Raw genomic sequence first — 25,167 nt, forward strand, 5'->3', positions numbered from 1 at the left:
CAAGATGAGTTTTGAATTATTACAAGTAAATGTTTATTCAAAAGAAATAGATCAATGTAACTAACATCTTCAGTTAGTTTTCTAGTTTATATAAAAAACATATTTTATTTCAAACCCAGCGAGTTTGATTCCTCTAGCATTCAACACAGCAATGCCATCTCTTCTCTGTCTAACTGGTATTATCCTACACATTTACGTTTTAGTCATTTAGCAGATGCTCTTATCCAGAGCGACTTACAGTTAGTGAGTGCATACATTTTCATACTGGCCCCTGTGGAAATCGAACCCACAACCCTGGCGTTGCAAGCGCCATGCTCTACCAACAGAGCTACACGGGACTACATACACTAGAAATACATACAGTCCCTTCAGAAAGTATTCATCCCTTCACTTATTCCACATTTTGTTGTGTTACAGCCTGAATTCAAATTGGATTAAATAGTTTTTTTTATCTCACCCATCTACACACAGTACCCCATAATGACAAAGAGAAAACATGTTTTTAGAGATTTTAGCAAATTTATTGAAAATGAAATATTCTATTTACATAAGTATTCACACCACTGAGTCAAAACTTTGTAGAAGCTCCTTTGGCAGCAATTACAGCTGTCTTTCAGGGTACGTTTCGAAGAGCTTTCCACACCTGGATTGTGCAACATTTGCCCATTATTATTTTTAAAATTCTTCAAGCTCTGTCAAATTGGTTGTTGATCATCATTTACATTTACATTTACATTGACGTCATTTAGCAGACGCTCTTATCCAGAGCGACTTACAAATTGGTGCATTCACCAATTTTTTTAATTTTTAATTTTTAGAGTATATTTTCCATTTTCATTTGTTTTATATATACAGTGTATATATATCTTTTATTTATTTATTTGTATTTATTTTTTTATTTTGTGGGGGTGGGGTAGAGGGAATTTCTAGACAACAATTTTCAGGTCTTGCCATAGATTTTCAAGCAGATTTAAGTTAAAACTGTAACTCAGCCACTCAGAAACATTCACTGTCTTCTTGGTAAGCAACTCTAGTGTAGATTTGGCTTTGTGTTTTAGGTTATTGTCCTGCTGAAAGGTGAATTCATCTCCCAGTGTCTGGTGGAAAGCAGACTGAACCAGGTTTTCCTCTAGGATTTTGCCTGTGCTTAGCTCCATTCAGTTAATTTTTTATCCTGAAAAACTCCCCAGTCCTTAACGATTACAAACATACCCATAACATGATGCAGCCACTACTATGCTTGAAAATATGGAGAGTGGTACTAAGTAATGTGTTGTATTGGTTTTGCCCCAAACATAACACTTTCTATTCAGGAGAAAAAGTTAATTGCTTTGCTAATTTTTGACTTTAGTGCCTTGTTACAAAAAGGATGCATGTTTTGGAATATTCTGTATTCTGTACAAGCTTTCTTCTTTTCACTCTGTCAATTAGGTTAGAATTGTAGAGTAACTACAATGTTGTTGATCCATCCTCAGTTTTCTCCTACCACAGCCATTAAACTCTGTGACTGTTTTAAAGTCACCATTGGCCTCATGGTGAAATCCCTGAGTGGTTTCCTTCCCCTCTGGCAACAGAGTTAGGAAGGATGCCTGTATCTTTGTAGTGATTGGGTGTATTGCAACACCATCCAAAGTGTAATGAATAACTTCACCATGCTCAAAGGGATATTCAATGTCCCCATCAAATATCCCCATCTACAGTGAGGGAAAAAAGTATTTGATCCCCTGCTGATTTTGTACGTTTGCCCACTGACAAAGAAATGCTCAGTCTATAATTTTAATGGTAGGTTTATTTGAACAGTGGGAGACCGAATAACAACAAAAAAATCCAGAAAAACGCATGTCAAAAATGTTATAAATTGATTTGCATTTTAATGAGGGAAATAAGTATTTTACCCCCTCTCAATCAGAAAGATTTCTGGCTCCCAGGTGTCTTTTATACAGGTAACGAGCTGAGATTAGGAGAACACTCTTAAATGGATTGCTCCTAATCTCAGCTTGTTACCTGTATAAAAGACACCTGTCCACAGAAGCAATCAATCAATCAGATTCCAAACTCTCCACCATGGCCAAGACCAAAGAGCTCTCCAAGGATGTCAGGGACAAGATTGTAGACCTACACAAGGCTGGAATGGGCTACAAGACCATCGTCAAGCAGCTTGGTGAGAAGGTGACAACAGTTGGTGCGATTATTCGCAAATGGAAAAAACACAAAATAACTGTCAATCTCCCTCAGCCTGGGGCTCCATGCAAGATCTCACCTCGTGGAGTTGCAATGATCATGAGAACGGTGAGGAATCAGCCCAGAACTACACGGGAGGATCTTGTAAATGATCTCAAGGCAGCTGGGACCATAGTCACCAAGAAAACAATTGGTAACACACTACGCCGTGAAGGACTGAAATCCTGCAGCGCCCGCACGGTCCCCCTGCTCAAGAAAGCACATGTACAGGCCCGTCTGAAGTTTGCCAATTAACATCTGAATGATTCAGAGGAGAACTGGGTGAAAGTGTTGCGGTCAGATGAGACCAAAATCGAGCTCTTTGGCATCAACTCAACTCGCCGTGTTTGGAGGAGGAGGAATGCTGCCTATGACCCCAAGAACACCATCCCCACCGTCAAACATGGAGGTGGAAACATTATGCTTTGGGGGTGTTTTTCTGCTAAGGGGACAGGACAGCTTCACTGGATCAAAGGGATGATGGACGGGGCCATGTACCGTCAAATCTTGGGTGAGAACCTCCTTCCCTCAGCCAGGGCATTGAAAATGGGTCATGGATGGGTATTCCAGCATGACAATGACCCAAAACACACGGCCAAGGCAACAAAGGAGTGGTTCAAGAAGAAGCAAATTAAGGTCCTGGAGTGGCCTAGCCAGTCTCCAGACCTTAATCCCATAGAAAATCTGTGGAGGGAGCTGAAGGTTCGAGTTGCCAAATGTCAGCCTCGAAACCTTAATGACTTGGAGAAGATCTGCAAAGAGGAGTGGGACAAAATCCCTCCTGAGATGTGTGTAAACCTGGTGGCCAACTACAAGAAACGTCTGACCTCTGTAATTGCCAACAAGGGTTTTGCCACCAAGTACTAAGTCATGTTTTGCAGAGGGGTCAAATACTTATTTCCCTCATTAAAATGCAAATCAATTTATAACATTTTTGACATGCGTTTTTCTGGATTTTTTTGTTATTCTGTCTCTCACTGTTCAAATAAACCTACCATTCAAATTATAGACTGATCATGTCTTTGTCAGTGGGCAAACTTACAAAATCAGCATCAGCAGGGGATCAAATAGTTTTTTCCCTCACTGTACCTATAGGTGCCCTTCTTTGCGAGGCATTGGAAAACCTCCCTGGTCTAAAATACTTCCATATACACTGAGTATAACAAACATTAGGATCACCTTCCTAATATTGAGTTCCACACCCTCCTTTTGCCCTCAGAACAGCCTCAATTGGTCGGGGCATGGACTCTACAAGGTGTTGCAAGCGTTCCACAGGGATGCTGGCCCATGTTCACCTGGTCAGTCTATGTCATGGAAAGAGCAGGTGTTCCTAATGTTTTGTACACTCAGTGTATGTCAGTACATACAGTACCTTGTAATACACTACATGGCCAAAAGTATGTGGACCCCCTTTCAAATTAGTGGATTCGGCTATTTCAGCTACACCCATTGCTGACAGGTGTATAAAATCGAGCACACAGCCATGCAATCTCCATAGACAAACATTGGCAGTAGAATGTAATGAAGAGCTCAGTGACTTTCAACATAGCACCGTCATAGGATGCCACCTTTCCAACAAGTCAGTTTGTCATATTTCTGCCCTGCTATAGCTGCTATAGGTCAACTGTAAGTGCTGTTATTGTGAAGTGGAAACATCTAGGAGCAACATCGGCTCAGCCGTGAAGTGGTAGGCCACACAAGCTTACAGAATGGGACCCCCGAGTGCTGAAGTGCGTAGCGCGTAAAAATCTTCTGGCCTCGGTTGCAACACTAACTCCCGAGTTCCAAACTGCCTCTGGAAGCAACGTCAGCACAATAACTGTTTGTCGGGAGCTTCATGAAATGGGTTTCCATGGCCGAGCAGCCGCACACAAGCCTAAGACCACCATGCGCAATGCCAAGCATCAGCTGGAGTGGTGTAAAGCTCGCCGCCATTTAACTCTGGAGCAGTGGAAACGGGTTCTCTGGAGTGATGAATCATGCTTCACCATCTGGCAGTACGACGAACGAATCTGGGTTTGGCGGATGCCAGGAGAACGCTACCTGCCCAAATGCGTAGTGCAAAATGTAAAGTTTGGTGGAGGAGGAATAATGGTCTTGGGCTGTTTTTCATGGTTCGGGCTAGCCCCCTTAGTTAAATCTTAACGCTACAGCATACAATGACATTCTAGACGATTCTGTGCTTCCAACTTTGTGGCAACAGTTTGGGGAAGGCCCTTTCCTGTTTCAGCATGACAATGCCCACATACACAAAGCGAGGTCCATACAGAAATAGTTTGTCGAGATCGGTGTGGAAGAACTTGACTGGCCTGCACAGAGCTCTGACCTCAACCCCATCGAACACCTTTGGGATAAATTGGAACACTGACTGCGAGCCAGGCCTAATCGCCCAACATCAGTGCCTGACCTCACTAATGCTCTTGTAGTTGAATGGAAGCAAGTCCCGGCAGCAATGTTCCAACATCTAGTGGAAAGCCTTCCCAGAAGAGTGGAGGCTGTTATAGCAGCAAAGGGGGGACCAACTCCAAATTAATGCCCATGATTTTGGAATGAGATGCTCAACGAGAGGTGTCCACATACTTTTGGCCATGTAGTGTATGTGAACCATAAAATAAGGTGCAACATACATAGGGTTCACAATCGATAAGCAGAGTGAGGGTCTGGTGCTAAAGCTACAGTACATTAGTAAGTGACTGGTGCCAACTGCTAACATTAAAACCTATTCCTCTAAAATGACACAGAACGTACTCTGACCTAGATATAATGGTGGGCGGCTATTTAAAATCTCAAATGGTCCCATAAAAATTATGTGAAATTAGCCTCTCTGTGCCCTAACAGTCCCTTTATCCATCAGGAGCATACTGTATATTTCAAACCAGTTCAGCAATTCTGTCTCCTTGAACATATTGAATTGTATTATCCAATTTTTTTGCACTTTGCCCTTCACTAATGAGTAAGGTGACCACTAAATGCTGTGGTCAATACATAGTCATAAGCATAATATGCTGAATACGTATAGTAACACACAGAGTGAGTGCAACAGAAAGTTCACAAAATGCTGTGGCACCACTTCAGAATTACTTCAGAATTACAGTACAGCATCAGTGAATGTGTTTTGACTAACATTCCTCCTCAGGCGGTGAATAGACAAAGACCACATTATAGAAATCTAGACTACTAAACAGATAGAAAAGCTTACAGCTATAGTAATTTGCATGCTTCTTTCCTGGTTAAGCCAGAGGACAACAGAGAGTGGTGGATGAGAGGAGAGGAGAGAGGGAAGAATTCAAACACGTCAACCTTTCCCTGGTCTGTTGATGAGTCAGCACTGTGCTCTAATGCTGGATCAATATCCTGACCTACAGTAAACAATAACAATTAAAATACAACAATAACTAGCTCAACTAGTCCAGAAATATACATGACATCCCAGATGAAATCATAAAATTTTTATCAAGATTAGTTTTGAATTATTACAAGTAAATGTTTATCCAAAATAAAAGACATGAATGTAACATCTTCAGTTAGTTTTTTATTTCAAATCCAGCAAGTTTGATTCCTTTAGCATTCAACACAGCAATGCTATCACTTCTTTGTCTAGCTGGTATTATTCTACACTACACTAGAGATACATATAGCATTAAATACAGTTCTCTATGACATACTGGAATTCACTTTGAGCATCTCAGTATCAGAAAGCCTCTGAAGTCCTAAGGCATTTGGATGTTTCTGTGTCACTTGCAACGTGACTGTCCCAGAGTAACAGACCGAGGCCGACCAAGCACAATAAAGTCCCGACCCAGGGGAATTAATATTTGCGTTCCTAATCCAACTTAATCCCGGATTTCAAGGGGTGTGATTGTTTTTCATTCAGCGCTGGGGAGCTGAAAGACAGACACACAGGTCGGAGGTCTCACACATTAACCAGAGTGTGTGAAGGAGCACTATAAACACAAACAACTTATTTGCTGTAAAGACTGTTTACACTGAGGTTGAGAGACTTTCAGAGAGACTGGTCTGTAATTTCATCATGGTAATCCAACAAAGATATATCAACCTGAGATAGAAATATACATTTTGAACATATGACCTTATCATACATTTGATATGTTCAGTCATCTCCATGATTATTTAATAATTATATATATATATATATATATATATATATATATATATATATATATACACACACATTTCTTTAAGACAAACAGCCATATGTATATGACAAACAGTCTCCTGTAAATGCAGTCTTTGGATCCTTAACCTCAATGGTACTTCCTGGTTTAAATAAAGGTTAAAAGTGTCTGGGATATTAAATGGGCTTTGGGAGTAATAGGGTTGGAAATCAAATATCTAATTTCATGTCATATCTAATCCTTTTGGATTCTTCTGAATCCACTTTGCTATCGTCTAGTTTTCATATCACTTACTGACCTCAGATAGTAATTGAATTGCTTTGGAACATTCAAATACAGAGATTGTGAATACATAAATAGTTTAGACTATTGCATGATGTATGAAGCACATGGAACCTAAATGCATGACAATACATAGCCCTATGTTCAACATACAATACCTAAGTAAGCAATAACACACATTTACGCAGGTAGGTAAGTAGTTCTAATAAAAATGTTCCATAACATACATGATCAAAAATAAAGATAAAAACGCCATGTTTTTGTACAGACAAATAGCAGCCCCTGGGAGAATGCCTGTCCATGGTATCTCTCTTGCCTGTGAGTTGGAGATCTGCATCACCAGTTATGAAGGGATTGGACAGATGCCACAGCTACACACACTGACATGCAGGTTGTCATTTAGTGGCTTAGTGGAGGAAAAACAGACTGAAATGCAACAATTGGGTCGCTTTGACCGTGCATGTTCGTCCTTTAAAGAACCACTGCTATTATGTCAACAAAGGATTAGCGGTTGCTATGTAGACTGTGTAAAGAGGGGAGTATGGTGAGAAAGCAAAACTACTAGTCATATTTCATTCTATGATATATCATTTAAACATCCATAATTAGTTACAATAATGCAAGGTAAGGAAAGTACACAATAAATAATAACAATATCATAATCCACCAATAACTATGCTGCCATAAAAAATACACTGTGTTTGTGTGCATAATAAATTACATTGTGTCTGTATCATGTTTGCCACATTACCTTTATACTGGAAAACATGACCTCACCTGAAACTATTCTTTCTCGTTTACAGAAAGTGAATGACCTAACCGATGACCGAATCATAACATGATTTACAATTCTGTCTCATTCTTTCTGGCGCATCAGTAAACATCAGGGCAAGATGAAAACTGGAGCATTACATCATTGTTTGAGAGAAAGCACGATAGCCTCCTCCGTGTGATTGGAGGATACTCGTGGCCCAATAATTCTATTGGCTAATGACAGTAAAACGGGCGGACTTTAGAGACGTATTCTGTGGAGCGCGCATAGTGCTTCAAATACAGTGAGAAACGTAGGGCCAGGTTATAATGCACTGATGTTATGATTTTACAGAAGTCGGTTATTCTATTTTAATGCGAGCTGGGAGATAGAGAGAACGGTTAAAAGGGAACATCTGCAAGGTTATTACGACCGAAGATGTCGATATTGGTAATTTAATTTTCAAGGTGACAGCGAGATTTTGTAACGAAGGAGTAGAAGAGATCGTTCAATTGGAAGCCGCCTGCATTTGGTACAGAGGTAAGGGCGTTATCCAGTTACAGCAGGCCTACAGCAGGCTACAGTAGACTATCCTACTCTGTTCCTCTCCTCAGTGTGGCATTTTAGAAAAAGTTTCTAAATGCTTTATTTGATTATAATATCACATTTTGTCTGAGTAGCCTATGTATCCATCACATCCCTCTCTGTCTGTGACTGTGTGGTTTAGGTTACAGTGATACTCAAGTTCACCAATAATGTTGCCTCACAGTCAGCCTTTAACCTTGGAAATGCTTTTTATTAAGATGATCAACCATCATCCATATTCATAATCTTTGGATGCATGTTTATAAGACAACACAAAGTAGCCTAAACATATTCTCATAATGGAATGTATGTATTTTCTTTGCAGGTTTATAGATCAAGCTCAGCATCTTATATGATGTTGTACATTTTCTGGATTATGCAGGTGCCCAAAATAATAAACAACAACTACCTGGCTAGATAAATAAAACGACTGCAGAAGACACATTTCAAATGAATGCATTCAGTTGTGCAACTGACTAGGTACCCCACTTACTTTATCTCATAAATAAGTAGCCTCCGGTAAGGTTAAACTGACGAGAATATGGCAATATGGCAGCTGCAAGTGATATACAGTATCATGATATGTAAATATTATTTTATTTCCGATAATTTGATTCAAAAGGCAAGATGTGTTCTCAGACTTCAACTTTATCATGCAATATCCATCACCTGTACATATATTGTCCAGAGGGCCTCTACCTATGGCTCATTAAGTCTCTAATTGTATCTTATTTCTCTGGATAAGAGCGTCTGCTAAATGACCAATTTATTTATTTATTTGACAGCTTATAGCTTCAACTGGGGGAGCTATTCCCCAAAGGAAAGGATGGTTATTTTGAAGAATTCATGCTCTTGACCTCCTTTTGCAACACAATTAGTTTTACTGCTTCTTGACTTCTTGAATGTCCCCCACCTAAATTGTTCTCTAAAAATATAGGATCTGCAAAAAACAGGGCCGGACTACCGTATTTTTTTATTTTTTTTTGGGGGGGTTGGGAGGGGGGTTTGGGGGTCAGCTAACTTACTGCATTACTTACTGCAATTTTAAAGCTAATTTCCTGCAATTCTAAAAAAAAATTGACATGGGGCAGAGAAAGAAATGTGTTGTTTTATAGCTAATATCCTGCAATTCTAAACTTTTTTGCCATGAGGCTGAGAGAAATTGTTGCAGTTTTAAAGCTAATTTCCTGCAATTCTACACATTTTGCTATTATATGCTATCTGGGCGCCCCCCGACCTCCAATTTTTTGGGGGGTTGGGGGCCCTCCGGAGGTAGGGGGGCCCAGGGCATGTGCCCCAAGTGCCTGTTTGGTAATCTGGCCCTGGCAAAAAAAATACTTTACAAACTTCCAAATTGAAGCCCATCCCCATCCCTCAGTTTTTGGAAACTTGGTCTGAAGTTAAAAGTCACTGATGAACTTACCCTTGCTCAGAGACATATTGGACCCAGAGAATGTGCATTGAACATTATAAAGGATCTTACAAAAACGTAATTCATCATCATCATTATCATCACTTTTCAATGTTAGGGCTGCAAAGAGAACAGATGCCATCAGATCTTTAATGCAGCTCATGCTGTCTTCTCTGAGATGAACATACTGAAAGGGCAATCAACTGCTCTTTGATATCTTGCAATTAGGCCCATACAGTATATCTAATGAATCCCATGCTGTGAGAGACCCATGCATGTACTTACAGGCATTGTGCTGGAAATACAGTTGAATACGTTATTCACTCTCATATATAAGTAACTGCCAAAATACAGGAAACCCCAACATAAAGTGTCTTAACAGGGCGTTGGGCCTCCACGAGCCAGAACAGCTTCAATGCACCTTGGCATAGATTCTACAAGTGTCTGGAACTCTATTGGTGGGATGCGACACCATTCTTCCATGAGAAATTCCATCATGTGGTGTTTTGATGATGGTGGTGGAAAACGCTGTCTCAGGCGCCGCTACAGAATCTCCCATACAGTAAGTGTTCAATTGGGTTGAGAACTTTTTATACATGACCCTAAGCATGATGGTATGTTAATTGCTTAATTACATCAGAAACCACACCTGTGTGTGGAAGCACCTGCTTTCAATATACTTTGCATCCTTCATTTACTCAAGGGTTTCCTTTATTTTGGCAGTTACCTGTATATGTATTTTCATCCTTCAAGTGGATGAAATTCAGGAGAAACATGCCCCCTCAGTTTCAATGGGCTTGACGCCTCTTCATGTACTTACCCAGACTGACATTAATTGCAACAGGAGTGGGGCCAGGTTGGTTGGTTGGTTGGTTGGTTGCTGTAGCTTTACATAATACAGTGAAACACAGTGAAGCAGCTCTGTGCATCACTTTGAGGAGATAATAAATTAACTTCACAGACTGAATCATTAACAGTCGACTCCGCACTGTGGGACGAGAGTGCGTTGGTAGCTTTTATGTCCCAGAACAAATGAACATGAAAGCGCTCCAAGGCATGTCCTTGAGCAAGCCTTTTCTCCCCTGAGTGATGCTTTTTCCTTCTATCTAGCCAGAGTAATATGTCTATTGATGTGTATCACTGATGGGCTCCCGAGTGGCGCAGTGGTCTAAGGCACTGCATCTCAGTGCTTGAGGCGTCACTACAGACCCCCTGGTTCGATTGGGAGTCCCATAGGGCGGCGCACAATTGGCACAGCGTCGTCCGGGTTTGGCCGGTGTAGGCCGTCATTGTAAATAATAATTTGTTCTTAACTGACTTGCCTAGTTAAATAAAGGTTATATTAAATTTTTTAAAACGACTAGCTCTGTCTTAGCAGATTCACACTCTCACAGAAGACAACGCATCAGACATACACAGGGAGAGAGGGAGGGAGAAAGAGCGAGAGAGAGAGGGAGAAAGAGAGTGAGAGAGGTCAATGCAGCAGATAAAATGGATCAGACTAAAATCGTAGACTGCATACTGGTATAGGCCTATACAGTATGGTATTACGAGTCTTGTTTGCATAAAGCCTATAGCATGAATTGATGATATCATATTCATTATGTTACTTCTATGCTGAAATACAACTACCTGTACTTGAAGTGCTCTGGAAAATAGTGGATCAAAAAGTGGATACTTATCACATTGTTTCCGGTATCTCAGGAAATAATGGAGTGCAATGCTATGCATCTGTGGAAGTTGAAATGTTCTAAAAATGTGTTAAAAATGCACTCTCAAACTTTGTAATCATTTCAGCCAGTAGTTTTGAAAGTGGTGTTCACGAGCCAAAAGTGGTCCCCGTTTTTTGTGTACTACATCATAAAATTGTGTACTACGTATGTTACGAATTCAATTTGTACTATATGTTACGAATTTGTTGTGTTTAAGATCCTGGAGTGCATCTTTAAGTGATTAAATGTATACATTTGGATAAAAAAGAGAGTGAATTTGAATAATGAATAAATCAAATCAAATCAAATTGTATTTGTCACATGCGCCGAATACAACAGGTGTAGACCTTACAGTGAAATGCTTACTTACAAGCCCTTAACCAACAATGCAGTTTTAAGAAAGAATACCAAAAATATCACACAAAAAATACAATATAAAATAATACAAAATAAAAGTAACAAATAATTAAAGAGCAGCAGTAAAAATAACAATAGCGAGGCTATATACATGGGGTACCGGTACCGAGTCAAGGTGCGGGGGCACTGGTTAGTCGAGGTAATTAAGGTAATATGTACATGTAGGTAGAGTTATTAAAGTGACTATGCATAGATAATAAACAGAGAGTAGCAGCAGGGGGGGGTGCATTTGATTAGATGTTCGGGAGTCTTATGGCTTGGGGATAGAAGCTGTTTAGAAGCCTCTTGGACCTAGACTTGGCGCTCTGGTACCGCTTGCCGTGCGGTAGCAGAGAGAACAGTCTATGACTAGGGTGGCTGGAGTCTTTGACAATTTTTAGGGCCTTCCTCTGACACCGCCTGGTATAGAGGTCCTGGATGGCATGAAGTCATATTTTAAAGATGTTACAGGTCTTTGATTGTTCATAATCTTAATACTTAAATTAAAGTTATCCCTTGAAGATCCATTCGTTTATTCAATAACTGTAAGGTCATTTACTGTGCATTTGCATGAAGAGTGCAAGAAACGGTTAAGAATTAGAATTTCAAGCATTTTGGAAAACTGCTTACACCAGTGGTTCTTTTCAGAGACTAATTTTCTGCATTTCCTTTGGCATGTGCACGTGTTCCAAACACCAACTGCAATGACCATGTGTTAGATATTAAAAGGGGCAGATATAATTTTCACGCTGCTTTGAATTACATAGTGCCAAAGTCATTTTCACAGAAAGCATTGCAGAAATTAACATATTTATTTTTCCAGTGTTGATTCAGTCTGGCTGAGCTGAAATAAAATTATGATGAAATTATTATAAAAACCTGTGCAATTAATTTCATTATCATGAAATGAGACATCCCACTGGGCACACACTGGTTGAAACAACGTTGTTTCCTTTTTGCTCAATGCAAAAAGGCAAGGCTGGAAATTAGAGACATGCCTGCAGCCCTATCAATAATTCATAAAGCAGACATACATTTTTTATCATCTTCAATACATTTGCAAATGTGCAGAGATGTTGTATAACATTCAGGATTAGGGGAAAGAACATGTTTTAGAAGAAGAGATCACAAGAGAGGGTATAATTAGAACTGGCCCTGGTTGTAAAATCATCATACATACGGCTTCTGAATTGCAACGTAGATGACCAATACTGTAAGATACATTGTCACACATTTCTTGGCACTGCCACAGCCATTTTACATTTTGAAGTGATTTAGTGGTGGGCAACAGCAATATTATGTTTATTTGTATACTGTATTTTTTTGCGATTGATCTTTCATAAAGCACAGGCTGTTTAACCAATAACTGTCATGTGAAAGCAAAGCTAGTGTATGTTGGGTTGATTTAACGAACAAAACAACTCTCCCCTGCCTGAAAGTAATGAAGTAGTAGCTCAACTTCACAATAGCAGTGTGAACATCTGCCGCGGTAATCTCTCTTAAATTAAAATGTGAGCCATGCAAAGCACCCTGCCTGGTCATGGCCTTGAGTGGCTCAACTTTGTATTAAGGGGAAGCGTGGAGTCTAACATCTGTCTGAGGGTTGTGTTTCTAATGCCAGGAAGGGCTTTTCAGATACTTAGTTATTATCCCTCATTTCAACATGAGAGTACCTAAACAAGGTTGTTCATTGTAGCATTCAGAAAAACAATAACAGACCTTAGTTCCCTGCATTCCGTAAAATGCATAATGTTAGGTCTGGTGCAAGTTGTCTATTCATGAGGAGGACTGTTATTGATTAACAACAGGGTGTTGTTGTCTTCCTATTACATTAGCTTACATGGTTACCAGTGCTTTGTTTAAACAGGCAATGAAACCGGTTCAGTCAAAATATGAAATTACACCTGTGAAGCAAAAGGTTGGATTGAGAGGTAATACATAGTGATTAGTGGTTAATCTGTTGTTGTTTTGTGAGGTTGTCATTTAAAAGTCCCGCGTCAATCAAAACGAGACAGCGGCAAGCATCTGATGCCCTTAGGTCTAGGATCACAGTTGACAGCCTAAAAATAACACTAGACTTTTTGACAATTTATTAATACACTGTCTGGATTGGACAGACACATCACTCACAGTCAGGAGAGGAGGCAGAAGTAATGTCTGAGTGACAAAGGATTGCAGAATGATGGGGACCGAGCATCCTGTTGACAAAGGATCCATTGTAGTTGGATTCTTTAAACATGGTCACATAGTGTTGGCTAGAGGGGTTGATAATGGGGCGAGGTATGTCTGCCTGGGTAGTGATATCAAAATGGAAGTGAAGGAAAATGTGCTGTGATGCTGGTGTCAGAGTACTGACTGCTGAATGTGCCCTATGATCCAGATAGAGATTTAAGTCTGGTTGTTGTGTTCACTCAACTGATTAATCCATCCCTCCTACAGTACATCCTGCTGTATAAGCATTCTCACCAACACTATTTTGTATATACCTACATTTTTATATTTTAGTTACACCCACTGATCTTTCACCTATGTGTCTATCCTGTCCTCCATTTGCACGTTCCAGTGTTCCACCGTTAGAGCCCATTGAGGTTGTAGAGATAAGGAACAGCCCCGGAGCACCAGCCATTAAGAGCAGCCCAAGGGTTGGTCCCTTTGCTACTTCCTGTCAGGTTGCCATGGTATCAGGCAAGGTGGCCCCGTTTCCTGCCGCCCAGAGGCCCTGTGGGGGTTACGTCCTAAGTGTGCCCCCTATTCTCTAATGTGATCAGACAGGCGTGGTGGAGACTGTCACACTTCCCAGCCAGACAGGGGCCCCAGCCCATCGCTGAGCGCAGCCAGCTCAGTGGATACCACTCTGAAACATCTCCCAATGTAACATTAGGACTGGAGTTTGCCTCCACTGTAGCCTCCTCCATCAGATATATTTTAAAGCCACTAACCGTGCTCAGCTCTGCCCCTCTGCGGCTTAGCTCTCTCTGATGCAACTCTCAAGGGAGTCAATTTGTGTGCAGCGCTTGAAAGGAGCCGGGTAATTATTCCCATCTTGTTTTCATTTTCGTGTCTTTTCATTCTGGTGCTATTGGTGTAACTCTAGTGTGTCAATGTACCGTCTTGTTCAGAAGATTTCAAACAAGGCTTTGTCATGCGAACGTTTCCAAAGGCTGAGCAAGAGAATATGTCTTGGGAGCTCCATGGAATACTCACACTGTGTTTTTTTGAGGACGTTGATTTCATTTGTTACCCACTTCTTTTCCTCCCCACACTGTACTTTAGTGAATAATTGAATGAGACTGTGGGTTTGCTGTCTCTTTGGTGTAAGCCACTGACAGCATAAGATCTGTGTCTATGGAGGTTTGTGGAGAAACACGACAGATTTGGAGTGGGTTGACAATCAACCTCTTGACAGCTATAATTTTAATAAGCATAGTTAATACATTGGATGTAGGCTACGGTAGTCCACATGTTACTGGGGTTGAATAAGATACTAATGTTTTGTGCTGATGAATAAGTTACATTTGAGGAAAGGCGTCTGACCTAAATACAAAAATACCCAAGTCTACCTGTGCATCACTCACATTTTAGAACTATTTATCTCTTAAAACATCAAGATGGTTGAGCAGAGAAGAAACATCAAGATGGTTGAGCAGAGAAGAAACATCAAGATGGTTGAGCAGAGAAGAAACATCAAGATGGTTGAGCGGAGAAGAAACATCAAGATGTTTGAGCGGAGAAGAAACATCAAGATGGTTGAGCGGAGAAGAAACATCAAGATGGTTGAGCGGAGAAGAAGCAATTTCCTGACATTGCATCACTGGAGCTTGATGCTTGTCATCTTAAGGCTGTACAATGGCACTCTGCCAAACTTAAAAGCCTCTTTACAGTGAGGTCATTGGTAAACAGAGTCATTCTAATGGTTGGAGAAATCGGTGTGTGTTGACATTCCCCTATTGACACTGAGTGGTAGTTTTCAAATAAGCTTTATTGGATAGCAATATTAACTTTAATATGGCAGGTATGCTAGGGAGGCTTCAGTTCCATTAGTACGATACTGAGGTATTGAAAACAAGCAGTGGAATGAAAGTCTGGAACATAGAATTAGGTGCCAGTTTTCCACATTTCACTTTTGTCAAGTTTCAGGTTTCCCTTTCATGTTGGTGTTGTTTCTGACCAGCGCGGAGGCAGCAGGGAACAACATTATTTAGCTTCCTGAGCAGTAAATGTTCTTCAACCCACTGATTCATTGTGTAACAACACCTATTACCTGCCACCTGCCTGCCACACAACCCACAGAAACTTTGTCAGTGGAGAGAGACATGGAGGCACACGTCTCAACGCCACACATAAACTGATCCAAGATGTATTGTAACATGTAAATGATCGTCACAAACATATTACATTATTTAAAAAAAGCTATATTCAAAAAGGATATGCACAGCTACAGTATTGATTTATACATTTAGTTTCCTCAGGGTTAGAAGATAGATTTCGTGTCACACAAAAGAAAACAGCCCCAATGTCTGCTGTGCCATGTGGAGGTTCAGTTGAATTTACCATGGGCTTCATAGGCTGATGGACACCTTAATGCCTTTGGTTTGACAATATTTTTTCCTGCTGGGTCAGGGTGATTTACCGTGGTAACAAGAGCTCTGAATCATTCATACTGCCCCAGTCTTCACATAGGCTTTTATTCCTTATTGTTGTGGCCCCCTGGAGTAACACTACATCACAGTTTTAAGGAGACCTTGTTTTCCACAACGTGTTCTACAATTAACATGAATGTTAAAGAGAGATAACTATTCATCACCTGTTAAAGTGGGCTGCCTCATTAAATTGTATTGTTTTTATGATTTATTTGCAGGTGTGGTGTAAAAAATAAACAAATACCTGATGGATGTATCTTTACCTTAAATAAATTATAACTTACAAATGAATGATTGTTGAACATATTTACCATGTGAAATGCATTATTGTCATGCAATATTTTTTACATTGTGTTTTATAATTTTTTCTTGCAGCACTAGACCAAAACTCCATCGTCGTAGCAGAAGAAGTCACAGTTTAACCTGCCCCAGGGTTAACAGGGTTACCTCGTTCTACTGCAACATGGGAGGATCTGGGATCTGTGCTCGGCTGATGACTGTCTTTCTGATGGTGATCTCATGTCAAAGTTCAGAAGCTGGTTCTCTCTGCCCAGCGCAGTGTGTATGTGAAACGCGTCCATGGTACACGCCTCAATCAGTATACCATCAGGCCAAGACGGTGGACTGCAATGAGCTCCATCTTAGTGGGGTCCCGTGGAATATTTCAGGTGACACTCAGGTGCTTCTCCTCCAGAGTAACAACATATCCTCTGTGTCTGTGGAGCTCCAGAGTCTAGTCAACCTCACAGAGCTGGACCTCTCCCAAAACCACTTCACACAGATCCAAGACATTGGACTGCACAACCTGACCCAGCTTGTCACTCTCTACCTTGAGGAAAACCAAGTGAAAGAACTACAAGATTTATGTCTGAAGGATCTTGACAGTTTGGAAGAGCTTTACATCAACCACAACCAAATCTCCTCCATTGGGCCTAAAGCCTTCTCTGGTCTCAGAAACCTCCTGAGGCTCCATCTCAACTCCAACAAGCTGGTGGCCATAGACAGCCACTGGTTTGAGTCTCTCCCTAACCTGGAGATCCTCATGATAGGGGAGAACCCCATCCTGGGGTTACAGGATATGAACTTCCACCCCTTGTCAAAGCTGCACAGTCTGGTGCTGGCTGGCATGGGCCTCAGGGAGGTCCCCTCGGGAGCCTTCCAGGGGTTGGAATACCTGGAGAGTCTGTCCTTCTTTGACAACAAGCTGACAGCAGTCCCCAAAGATGCCCTCCGGGTCCTACCAAATCTCAAGTTCTTAGACCTTAACAAGAATCCCATTGGCCGTGTTCAGGAGGGAGACTTCCATGATTTCCCCCATCTGGAGGAGCTGAGTCTGAACAACATGGAGGGACTGGTTGCCATTGAGAGGGGGGCGTTCTCCAACCTCCCAGAGATGGCAAAACTGGAAATGTATAACAACCCCCATTTAGCTTATATTGATCGTGCTGCTTTCATTGACATGGGCGGCCTGCGCACTCTATTAGTCCACAACAACGACATCAGCCTCTTGTCACATGAGGTTTTATCCTCTTTCCCCAGCCTGGATGAAGTGAGCCTCCACAGTAACCCCCTCAGGTGTGACTGCCTCTCTAACTGGGGCCCAGTCCTGGGGAACCAGTCCACCCTCAAGCTGCTGGAGTCCCAGATCACCCTCTGTGCCTCCCCTCCCCATCTGGTTGGCCACGCCCTCCAGGAAGTGGTCACCACCAGCTGGAATGTTGTCAGCAACACCTGCCTCCCTCACATCTCCATGCACACGTTCCCCCCTCTGCTCAATGTCACTGCTGGACAACCCCTGACTCTAGACTGTTGGGCTGTTGCTGACCCTGCACCTCAGTTCTACTGGGTGACGCCAACAGGAGACAAGGTGACCTCTGAGGCTGTCTCTGCAGTCATGGTAGACGGCAGGAGCACAAAGAAACACAGACTGCAGGAACAGGGGTCTCTGGAGATCCTCCAGGTGGAGCCGGCTGATTCTGGTCTGTACACGTGCGTGGCGTGGAACACAGAGGGGGCGGACACGCGTAGTGTGTCAGTGTATGTGGAGAAAGGAGACTGGCACGGTGGCAGGCTGAATGTAGGGGGGCACACAGTAAACACCACAGGGTCCCTGGTGGTCCTGGCTAAGATCATCCACTCCCAGTCAGTGGTTCTGGAGTGGAGACTCTACCCTCCTCACTTCCACAGCCATGAGGCGTCTCAGCCCAAGTGGGCCAGCGCCACCATGAAGATTGACAACCCTCAGATCAGCTATACAGCGAAGGTTCCGGTTGATGTGCAAGAATACAACCTGACTCACCTGTTGCCCTCGACAGAATACAGAGTGTGTCTGACCATGTCAGCCACAGAACAGCAGACGCAACACTCCTGCATCAACGTCACCACCAAGGAGGCCAGTTTTGCTGTGGAGATGGTGGCCCAGCCCACCAATGTGGCCCTTGCAGCTGTCATGGGCTCCATGTTTGCCATCTGCATCATGGCCCTGCTGGTGTTCTACATGGGCCGGCGTATGAAGCAGAAATCCTGCCACCACTCCCTGAAGAAATACGTGCAGCATGCCACCTCCATCCCCCTGAACGAGCTCTACCCTCCCCTGATCAACCTGTGGGAGAATGAGACTGAGAAGGAGAAAGAGGGTCCAGTGGATCCCCAGAACTCTCAGATAGACACCTCAAAGACATACATGTGGTAATAAAGGTCAAAGTGCGTAGATGTAAAAGAGACATTTAAAGACGTTTATGTACTGTACTGTATGTAATCTTAGTTACTGCTCAATCTTAAGATTTAAGAGTAAGATGTCATTGTGAAAGATAAGGTATTTTTAGACTGCAGATCTCTAGCTCAAGCACACTTAGTTGTCCTGTTGAATAATGATCCTATTGTAACGCAGTTATGTTACATAAAGAAATATGCCGAGTGGGCCAGGTTTGAAGTGTCCATGGCCAAACACACCTCCACAGAAGTACACTGTAACATCAAGCATGTAATATATTTTATTGTTTATATAATTCACTTTCTAGATTATATTTAACTAAATATGAAACGAAACCATACTACATTTCTGCCAGAGCACTTAGGTCAAGACCTGTTCACTGCTGCTTACTAATTCCAAATCACTGCTTAGGATTTCTTGCATGTCTACCTGCATGTTTTTCCTGTGCTCTGAGTATTTAGTCAAGTACCCCTTCTCTCCTTTCACTTTGAAATATACAGGTGTAAAGCTGACAACAAAATTTTTTATTCTACTTGAGGTCATATCCTGTTGTTCTTTCTTCTTTAGATGGTTACTCCTACCAAAACTGACCACATTTCATAGCTTTAAAGGTAGACTCAGCGATATGACGTAGATGCAGAAAGTAAACGGCATAGTGGGTCAATTTCCATAACAACTAAGAGCGTTGAAGCGCGAGGCTGAACTTCTCCGCTGCTTTGGTGCCCTGGCTACCACACCGAACAGCGTGAAACAAAATCGTGCACATGCGCAGATACTGTGTGTGACTGTATGAGAGCGAAGTCTTGCATCTCGCTCATATCTGGAGTGCAGCTCGTGGCAACGTAATTTCACTGAGTCTACCTTTAACAGCCCATGAACATACAGTAAGGAAATAAATGCAATGCCAGCCATTCTTGTCTGGCATTGCATTTATTGTGCATTTGTTACTGTTAGCCTGCACATGAAGAAAAAAACAGCATTTGAATGTATGTTTATTTATTTGTTTGCTAACTTGTTCCATATATATTTATTTTCTCACATTTTATAATCGAAAAATTTGCATTATAGTAAACCTATGCAGGATAAATTAGTACTACCCTCATGTTCTTTGACTTGTTCATTACCAGACCTAGATCATGATGAAGTCATGCAGAGTTTAACCTTTATTGAGATTCACTGCATGGCCAGTTAAGTGGTAATGACACCAAGCGTTTTCCTTCAAACACAATGCAACATTTAGTGCTATCTACTGTCTATTATGGTGGTTAATTACCACAAACACGTTATTTATTTATGTTCTATTAAAAATAGATTTCTAGAATATAGCAATGTAAGGTTGCACACAATGGCCAGTTATTGCATGAGTTTGCACTATATTTTGTGGACTGTTTTTTGACTGTTTTTTAAACCATGCCATACAGTACAAGTGAACTTATTTAAGATGGAATATTTACTCAAAATACAATGCACTTAGTTGTTGGACTATGCTCATCCAAATATCTCCCCTGTACCAAAATATCTCAACCAAGATTCGACAGCTTGAGCATATCTGGAAAATGTCTCCAGGAAATACTGCTTTTTAACTCCTAGATCAAACACAATATTTAGACACATTACATGGTTTTGCATTAGATGTAGGAAACTGCTTATTTTTAACCTGATGAAACATCTAAAAATGTTATTTATGTGTTTATTTGTTTATGTATTGATTGATTGATTGATTGATTGATTGATTATGAATATGACACATATTAATCACAAATCAGTTTGTTTATTAAAATATATTGAGCTATTCAAAAACATTAAGCCAAGGAATACCATTTCAGACACAATACATTTATTGTGTGTATAGTTCCATAACAAAGAGGCTGAAAATATATTTTGATCTATCAAAATGCTGTAGCAATAGGCTGAATCTCAAAATGAAATGTTATTGACTAAAACTTGCCCTCTAGTGGCATTAGGTCATTCATCAAAGTACAGTGTAATGTTTCAAAAGCTGTAGTATATAATTTGATTAAACTTGACAGTGAAATGCAGGGTATTTTGTATTATAAAGCATATTGTTATATTTTAATTCAACCATTAATATTCCTCAACACTTTAGACGTATCGGTCTGTGCTTCAGTAGTTAATGGGAGGTGACTGTGAAGAAATGTATTTCTTGACATGAATAAAATCATTATCCCATTTATTTGGATTTCCTGTATACCATTTTTTTTCACGGAACATTCTTCTCTTGTAATATGATAGGCAGAATCTACAGCACACCCAGAGCTGATTAGTGAAGGTGCTGGAGGCAAAGGGCAAAACTGGAGAAACCGGAAAAAGTATCTGCACACTTCTAGTCAGATGCGATTTTCTTTAATTGTGGCTGAGCCTTCTGTCAGCCGACCTTCATCAGAGGCTCTGATGGAGGTCGACTGACCTAGCTCAGTCACAAAAATCTGAATGGAAGTGTGCAAAGACTTTTTCCTGTTTCTCGTTTTAGTAACTGCAAGTCCTATAAATCAAATCAAATGTTATTGGTCACATACACATATTTAGCAGATGTTATTGCAGGTGTAGCAAAATGCTTGTGTTCCTAGCTCCAACAGTGCAGTAGTATCTAACAATTCACAACAATACACACAAATCTAAAAGTAAAATAATGGAATTAAGAAATATATAAATATTAGGACGAGCAATGTCGGAGTGGCATTGACTAAAATACAGTAGAATAGAATACAGTATATACATATGAGATGAGTAAAGCAGTATGTAAACATTATTAAAGTGACAATATATAAGGTAATGCAACACAAGAATGATGTGTATATGGCTACCAGTGGAGATAACAGAGGAAGAAGAAAAAATGGATGCACTCACTAACTGTAAGTCACTCTGGATAAGAGCGTCTGCTAAATTACTAAAATGTAAATGTAAATGAAGAAAGAAGACTAAGAAATCCATTGAATTATTTTGGATATGATATAATAGTAAGTAACTCTACGTAAATAAACACATTATGACTATGCTAGGTAAGGCAGGGTAGCAGCCATAGAGATCCCATTAAACTACTAGTTTAATTAGTATCCTAATCCCTAATTCTATGGCAGCAGCATAGCCATTTGATCATTCCAAGAATTACAGGTAATTTATCAATGTTCTAAATGCTCTTCCCGCAATGAATAGCATTTGAATTGGAAGATAAATCACATGACGCCATGCTTTAAATTAAGTGAGGTAGGCCAATAGAATAGAAAATAATTACAGTGAACAAAAATATAGACGCAACATGTAAAGTGTTGGTCCCATGTTTCATGAGCTGAAATAAAAGATCCCAGACATTTTCCATATGTACAAAAAATGAGTATTTGTGTCTGTATTAAAGCCGTTTTGTTGGGAAAAACTCATTCTGATTGGCTGGGCCTGGCTCCCCAGTAGGTTGGCCTGGCTGCCAAGTGAGTGGGCCTATGCCCTCCAAGCAGTGGAGGTCAGTGCCGTTTAAGATGAGGGAGGATGATTTTTTTCCCATTAGCGTGGCCTTATTTCTATTACAGCATATTGGATGACTGTCATTCATATTCCATTTACCCAGTTAAATGTAACAGCGATAGGTTTAGGCTACTAAATGATACTCACATTTTCCCTATACCCATCATGAGGTTGCTACAACCTAGCCTATGAATGAAAGTTTACAACATAGGTGCACACAGGTCGAGAGACAAATTTGACACATGGACAGACAGTGACACATGGACAGACAGTGACATTCAATACCGCCTTGCACACTCTTGCCTTCATCTAGCTGATATAGGGTGTAATCATTAGTCCAACAGTTGCAAACGAGAGTTTCTATTGGACAAATTCAGGTATGTTTATCCCCGTTTTGTTCTGTTTGCTTCCGTTTAAGAAACGTTTTTCAACAGAATCGGCGGAATGAATACACCCCTGATCACGCGTAAACACAGTTCACTTTCATAGCAGCCACGTTGTATTCCTTCTTGCATCTATGTGCTCTCCTCTCACCTCTTTCCTTTTCTTGTGGACTTCAATGCACAACACATCAGCTGTATGTGACCAAGCAAAAAAAAACTTTCCAAGCCAAACCGCTACACACAGCCTACATCTTTGGCACCATATTAGCTAAAGTACTGTCATAGTCAGCATTGCTAATAGAACTAAACACTTTAGTAAACCCACTACAATCATGCAGTAAAGTTACAGTCAGTAGGCAGTTACACCGGTGGGCCCCGGTGGCAATAAATTAGTAATACCAAAAGCTTACCTTGACTTGGAAGAGTTCCAGTGTTGTGTTGGAAAGCCAGCTAGCTAACATAGTATCCCTCTGTTTGAGCAGGGTGTTTCAGTAGGCTAAATTAGCTAGCTGCGTTTGCTAGCTAAGTAAGTGAAATTGAAAGTGATTTATTTATTTTTAATCTCTCTCTCTATTTCTCTCTTGCTTCTCCTTCAATTTGGAAGAAATGAATTTGTTCAAAACTGTTCAACTATTGTCTTTCTCTCATTTTGAGTCAACTACTCACCACATTTTACACACTGCAGTGCTAGCTAGCTGTAGCTTATGTTCAGTACAAGAGTCATTCTCTGATCCTTTGATTGGGTGGACAACATGTCAGTTCATGCTGCAAGATCTCTGATAGGCTGGAGGACGTCCTCTGGAAGATGTCATAATTACTGTGTAAGTCTATGGAAGGGGGTGAGAACCATGAGCCTCCTAGGTTTTGTATTGAAGTTAATGTACCCAGAGGAGGACGAAGCTAGCTGTCCTCCGGCTACACAATGGTGCAACCATAAAGAGTGCTGTTGAGGCTACTGTAGACCTTCATTGCAAAACAGTGTGTTTTAATCAATTATTTGGTGACATGTGATTATATATAGTATCGTTTTATCTAAAATGTATAACTTTTTTAATGTTTCAATTATTTATATTTTTATGAAATTCACTGAGGAGGATGGTCCTCCCCTTCCTCCTCTGAGGAGCCTCCAATGCAAGGCCCACCCATGGCTGCACCCCTGCCCAGTCATGTGAAATCCATAGATTAGGGCCTAATGAATTCATTTAATTTGACTGATTTCCTTATATGAACTGTAAGTCAGTAAAATCTTTGAAATTGTTGCATGTTGCGTTTATATTTTTGTTCAGTATACTTCATTGTTCCAGAAGGAACTTCAGTTGATCAGAGATGTGATGACCCAGCTCATCCATTTGTATTTGTATTTGTATTTGTAGGTCCAACAGAGTAAATATAGCCTATGCACATTCACAACATCAAAAATACTACATACAGTAAAGTTTGTGCAGTGGGGCTTGGAGCATATCTAAACATCTTTGCAAAAAGTGAGTATTTCATTTGTTTTATTGGACCTGCTATTTCAGAGGTGAACGCTGAAGCAATTGACATCCCATGGGGCCCCTATGCCCAATCACTCAAATAAAGTAAAGAAGGCTTTATGAACGAAAATGAAATAACAACTAATCGTGACATGCCAATTGTTACCATATGGATTTTCCAAAATGCCTCTTCTTTTGAGGGTACATTTAATTAGGCTAAATTGCAGGAGTTTGCATTAGGAATATGTGCCTACAGATACTAAAATCAAACACACATTTTATCTAATTATTTTATTCATAATATAAGTCCACACATAGTAACACATCATTATTATAGGACGGCAGGTAGCCTAGCGGTTAAGAGTGTTGGGCCAGTAACCAAAAGGTTGCTGGTTTGAATCCCTGAGACAACTAGGTGAACAACCTGTTGATGTGCCCTTAAGCAAGGCACTTAACCCTAGTTGCTCTGGATAAGAGCGTCTGCTAAATGACTAAAATGTAATTATATGTCCAGTAAACATTTACTGTTTCTCTTGTAGGAAAAAACAAACACTTAATCCATTACCTCTTGTAGGAAAAAACAAACACTTAATCCATTACCCCTGGATTAATAAAGAAAACTAACAAACTTTCCAACTAATATTTATATTTTACATTATCATTTGTTCTCCATTATCAAAATTGGCTATATGGTAAACATTCATGAAAACTAAAATGAGCTTTTCGGTCTTAATTTAAGGTTAGGGTTAAGTATAAGGTTAGGAGTTTGGTTAAAATTAAGTTCAAGGTTTAAAATAACATTTTAAGAAGATAAATTGTAGAAATGGGCAGGGTTTTTGACGTTGTGGCTGTGGTAACTAGTGACGACCCAGAAAGACCATTGAGGAAGGAAAACGTCCAACGTGAAAAAGGGTCAGTGCTATCAGGGATCATTGGGACGTCCCTACCCTAACTCCTAACCCTAACCTTGACCCCTACCCTAACCT

General features: G+C 40.6%; 1 protein-coding gene across 1 annotated transcript; it reads left to right on the forward strand.

Moving 5' to 3' along the window:
- The first annotated feature begins 7,701 nt into the window (after positions 1-7,701).
- On the forward strand, positions 7,702-21,046 carry si:ch211-180f4.1 (uncharacterized protein LOC100144405 homolog). Its single transcript, XM_041857072.2, has 2 exons — positions 7,702-7,929; positions 16,509-21,046. The coding sequence occupies exon 2, from the start codon at positions 16,597-16,599 to the stop codon at positions 18,823-18,825; it is 2,229 nt and encodes a 742-aa protein (XP_041713006.1). The 5' UTR covers positions 7,702-7,929; positions 16,509-16,596; the 3' UTR covers positions 18,826-21,046.
- The last annotated feature ends 4,121 nt before the right edge of the window (positions 21,047-25,167 follow it).

The sequence above is a fragment of the Coregonus clupeaformis genome, chromosome 30 (genome assembly GCF_020615455.1).
Source record: "Coregonus clupeaformis isolate EN_2021a chromosome 30, ASM2061545v1, whole genome shotgun sequence".
NCBI classification, from domain to species: Eukaryota; Metazoa; Chordata; class Actinopteri; order Salmoniformes; family Salmonidae; genus Coregonus; species Coregonus clupeaformis.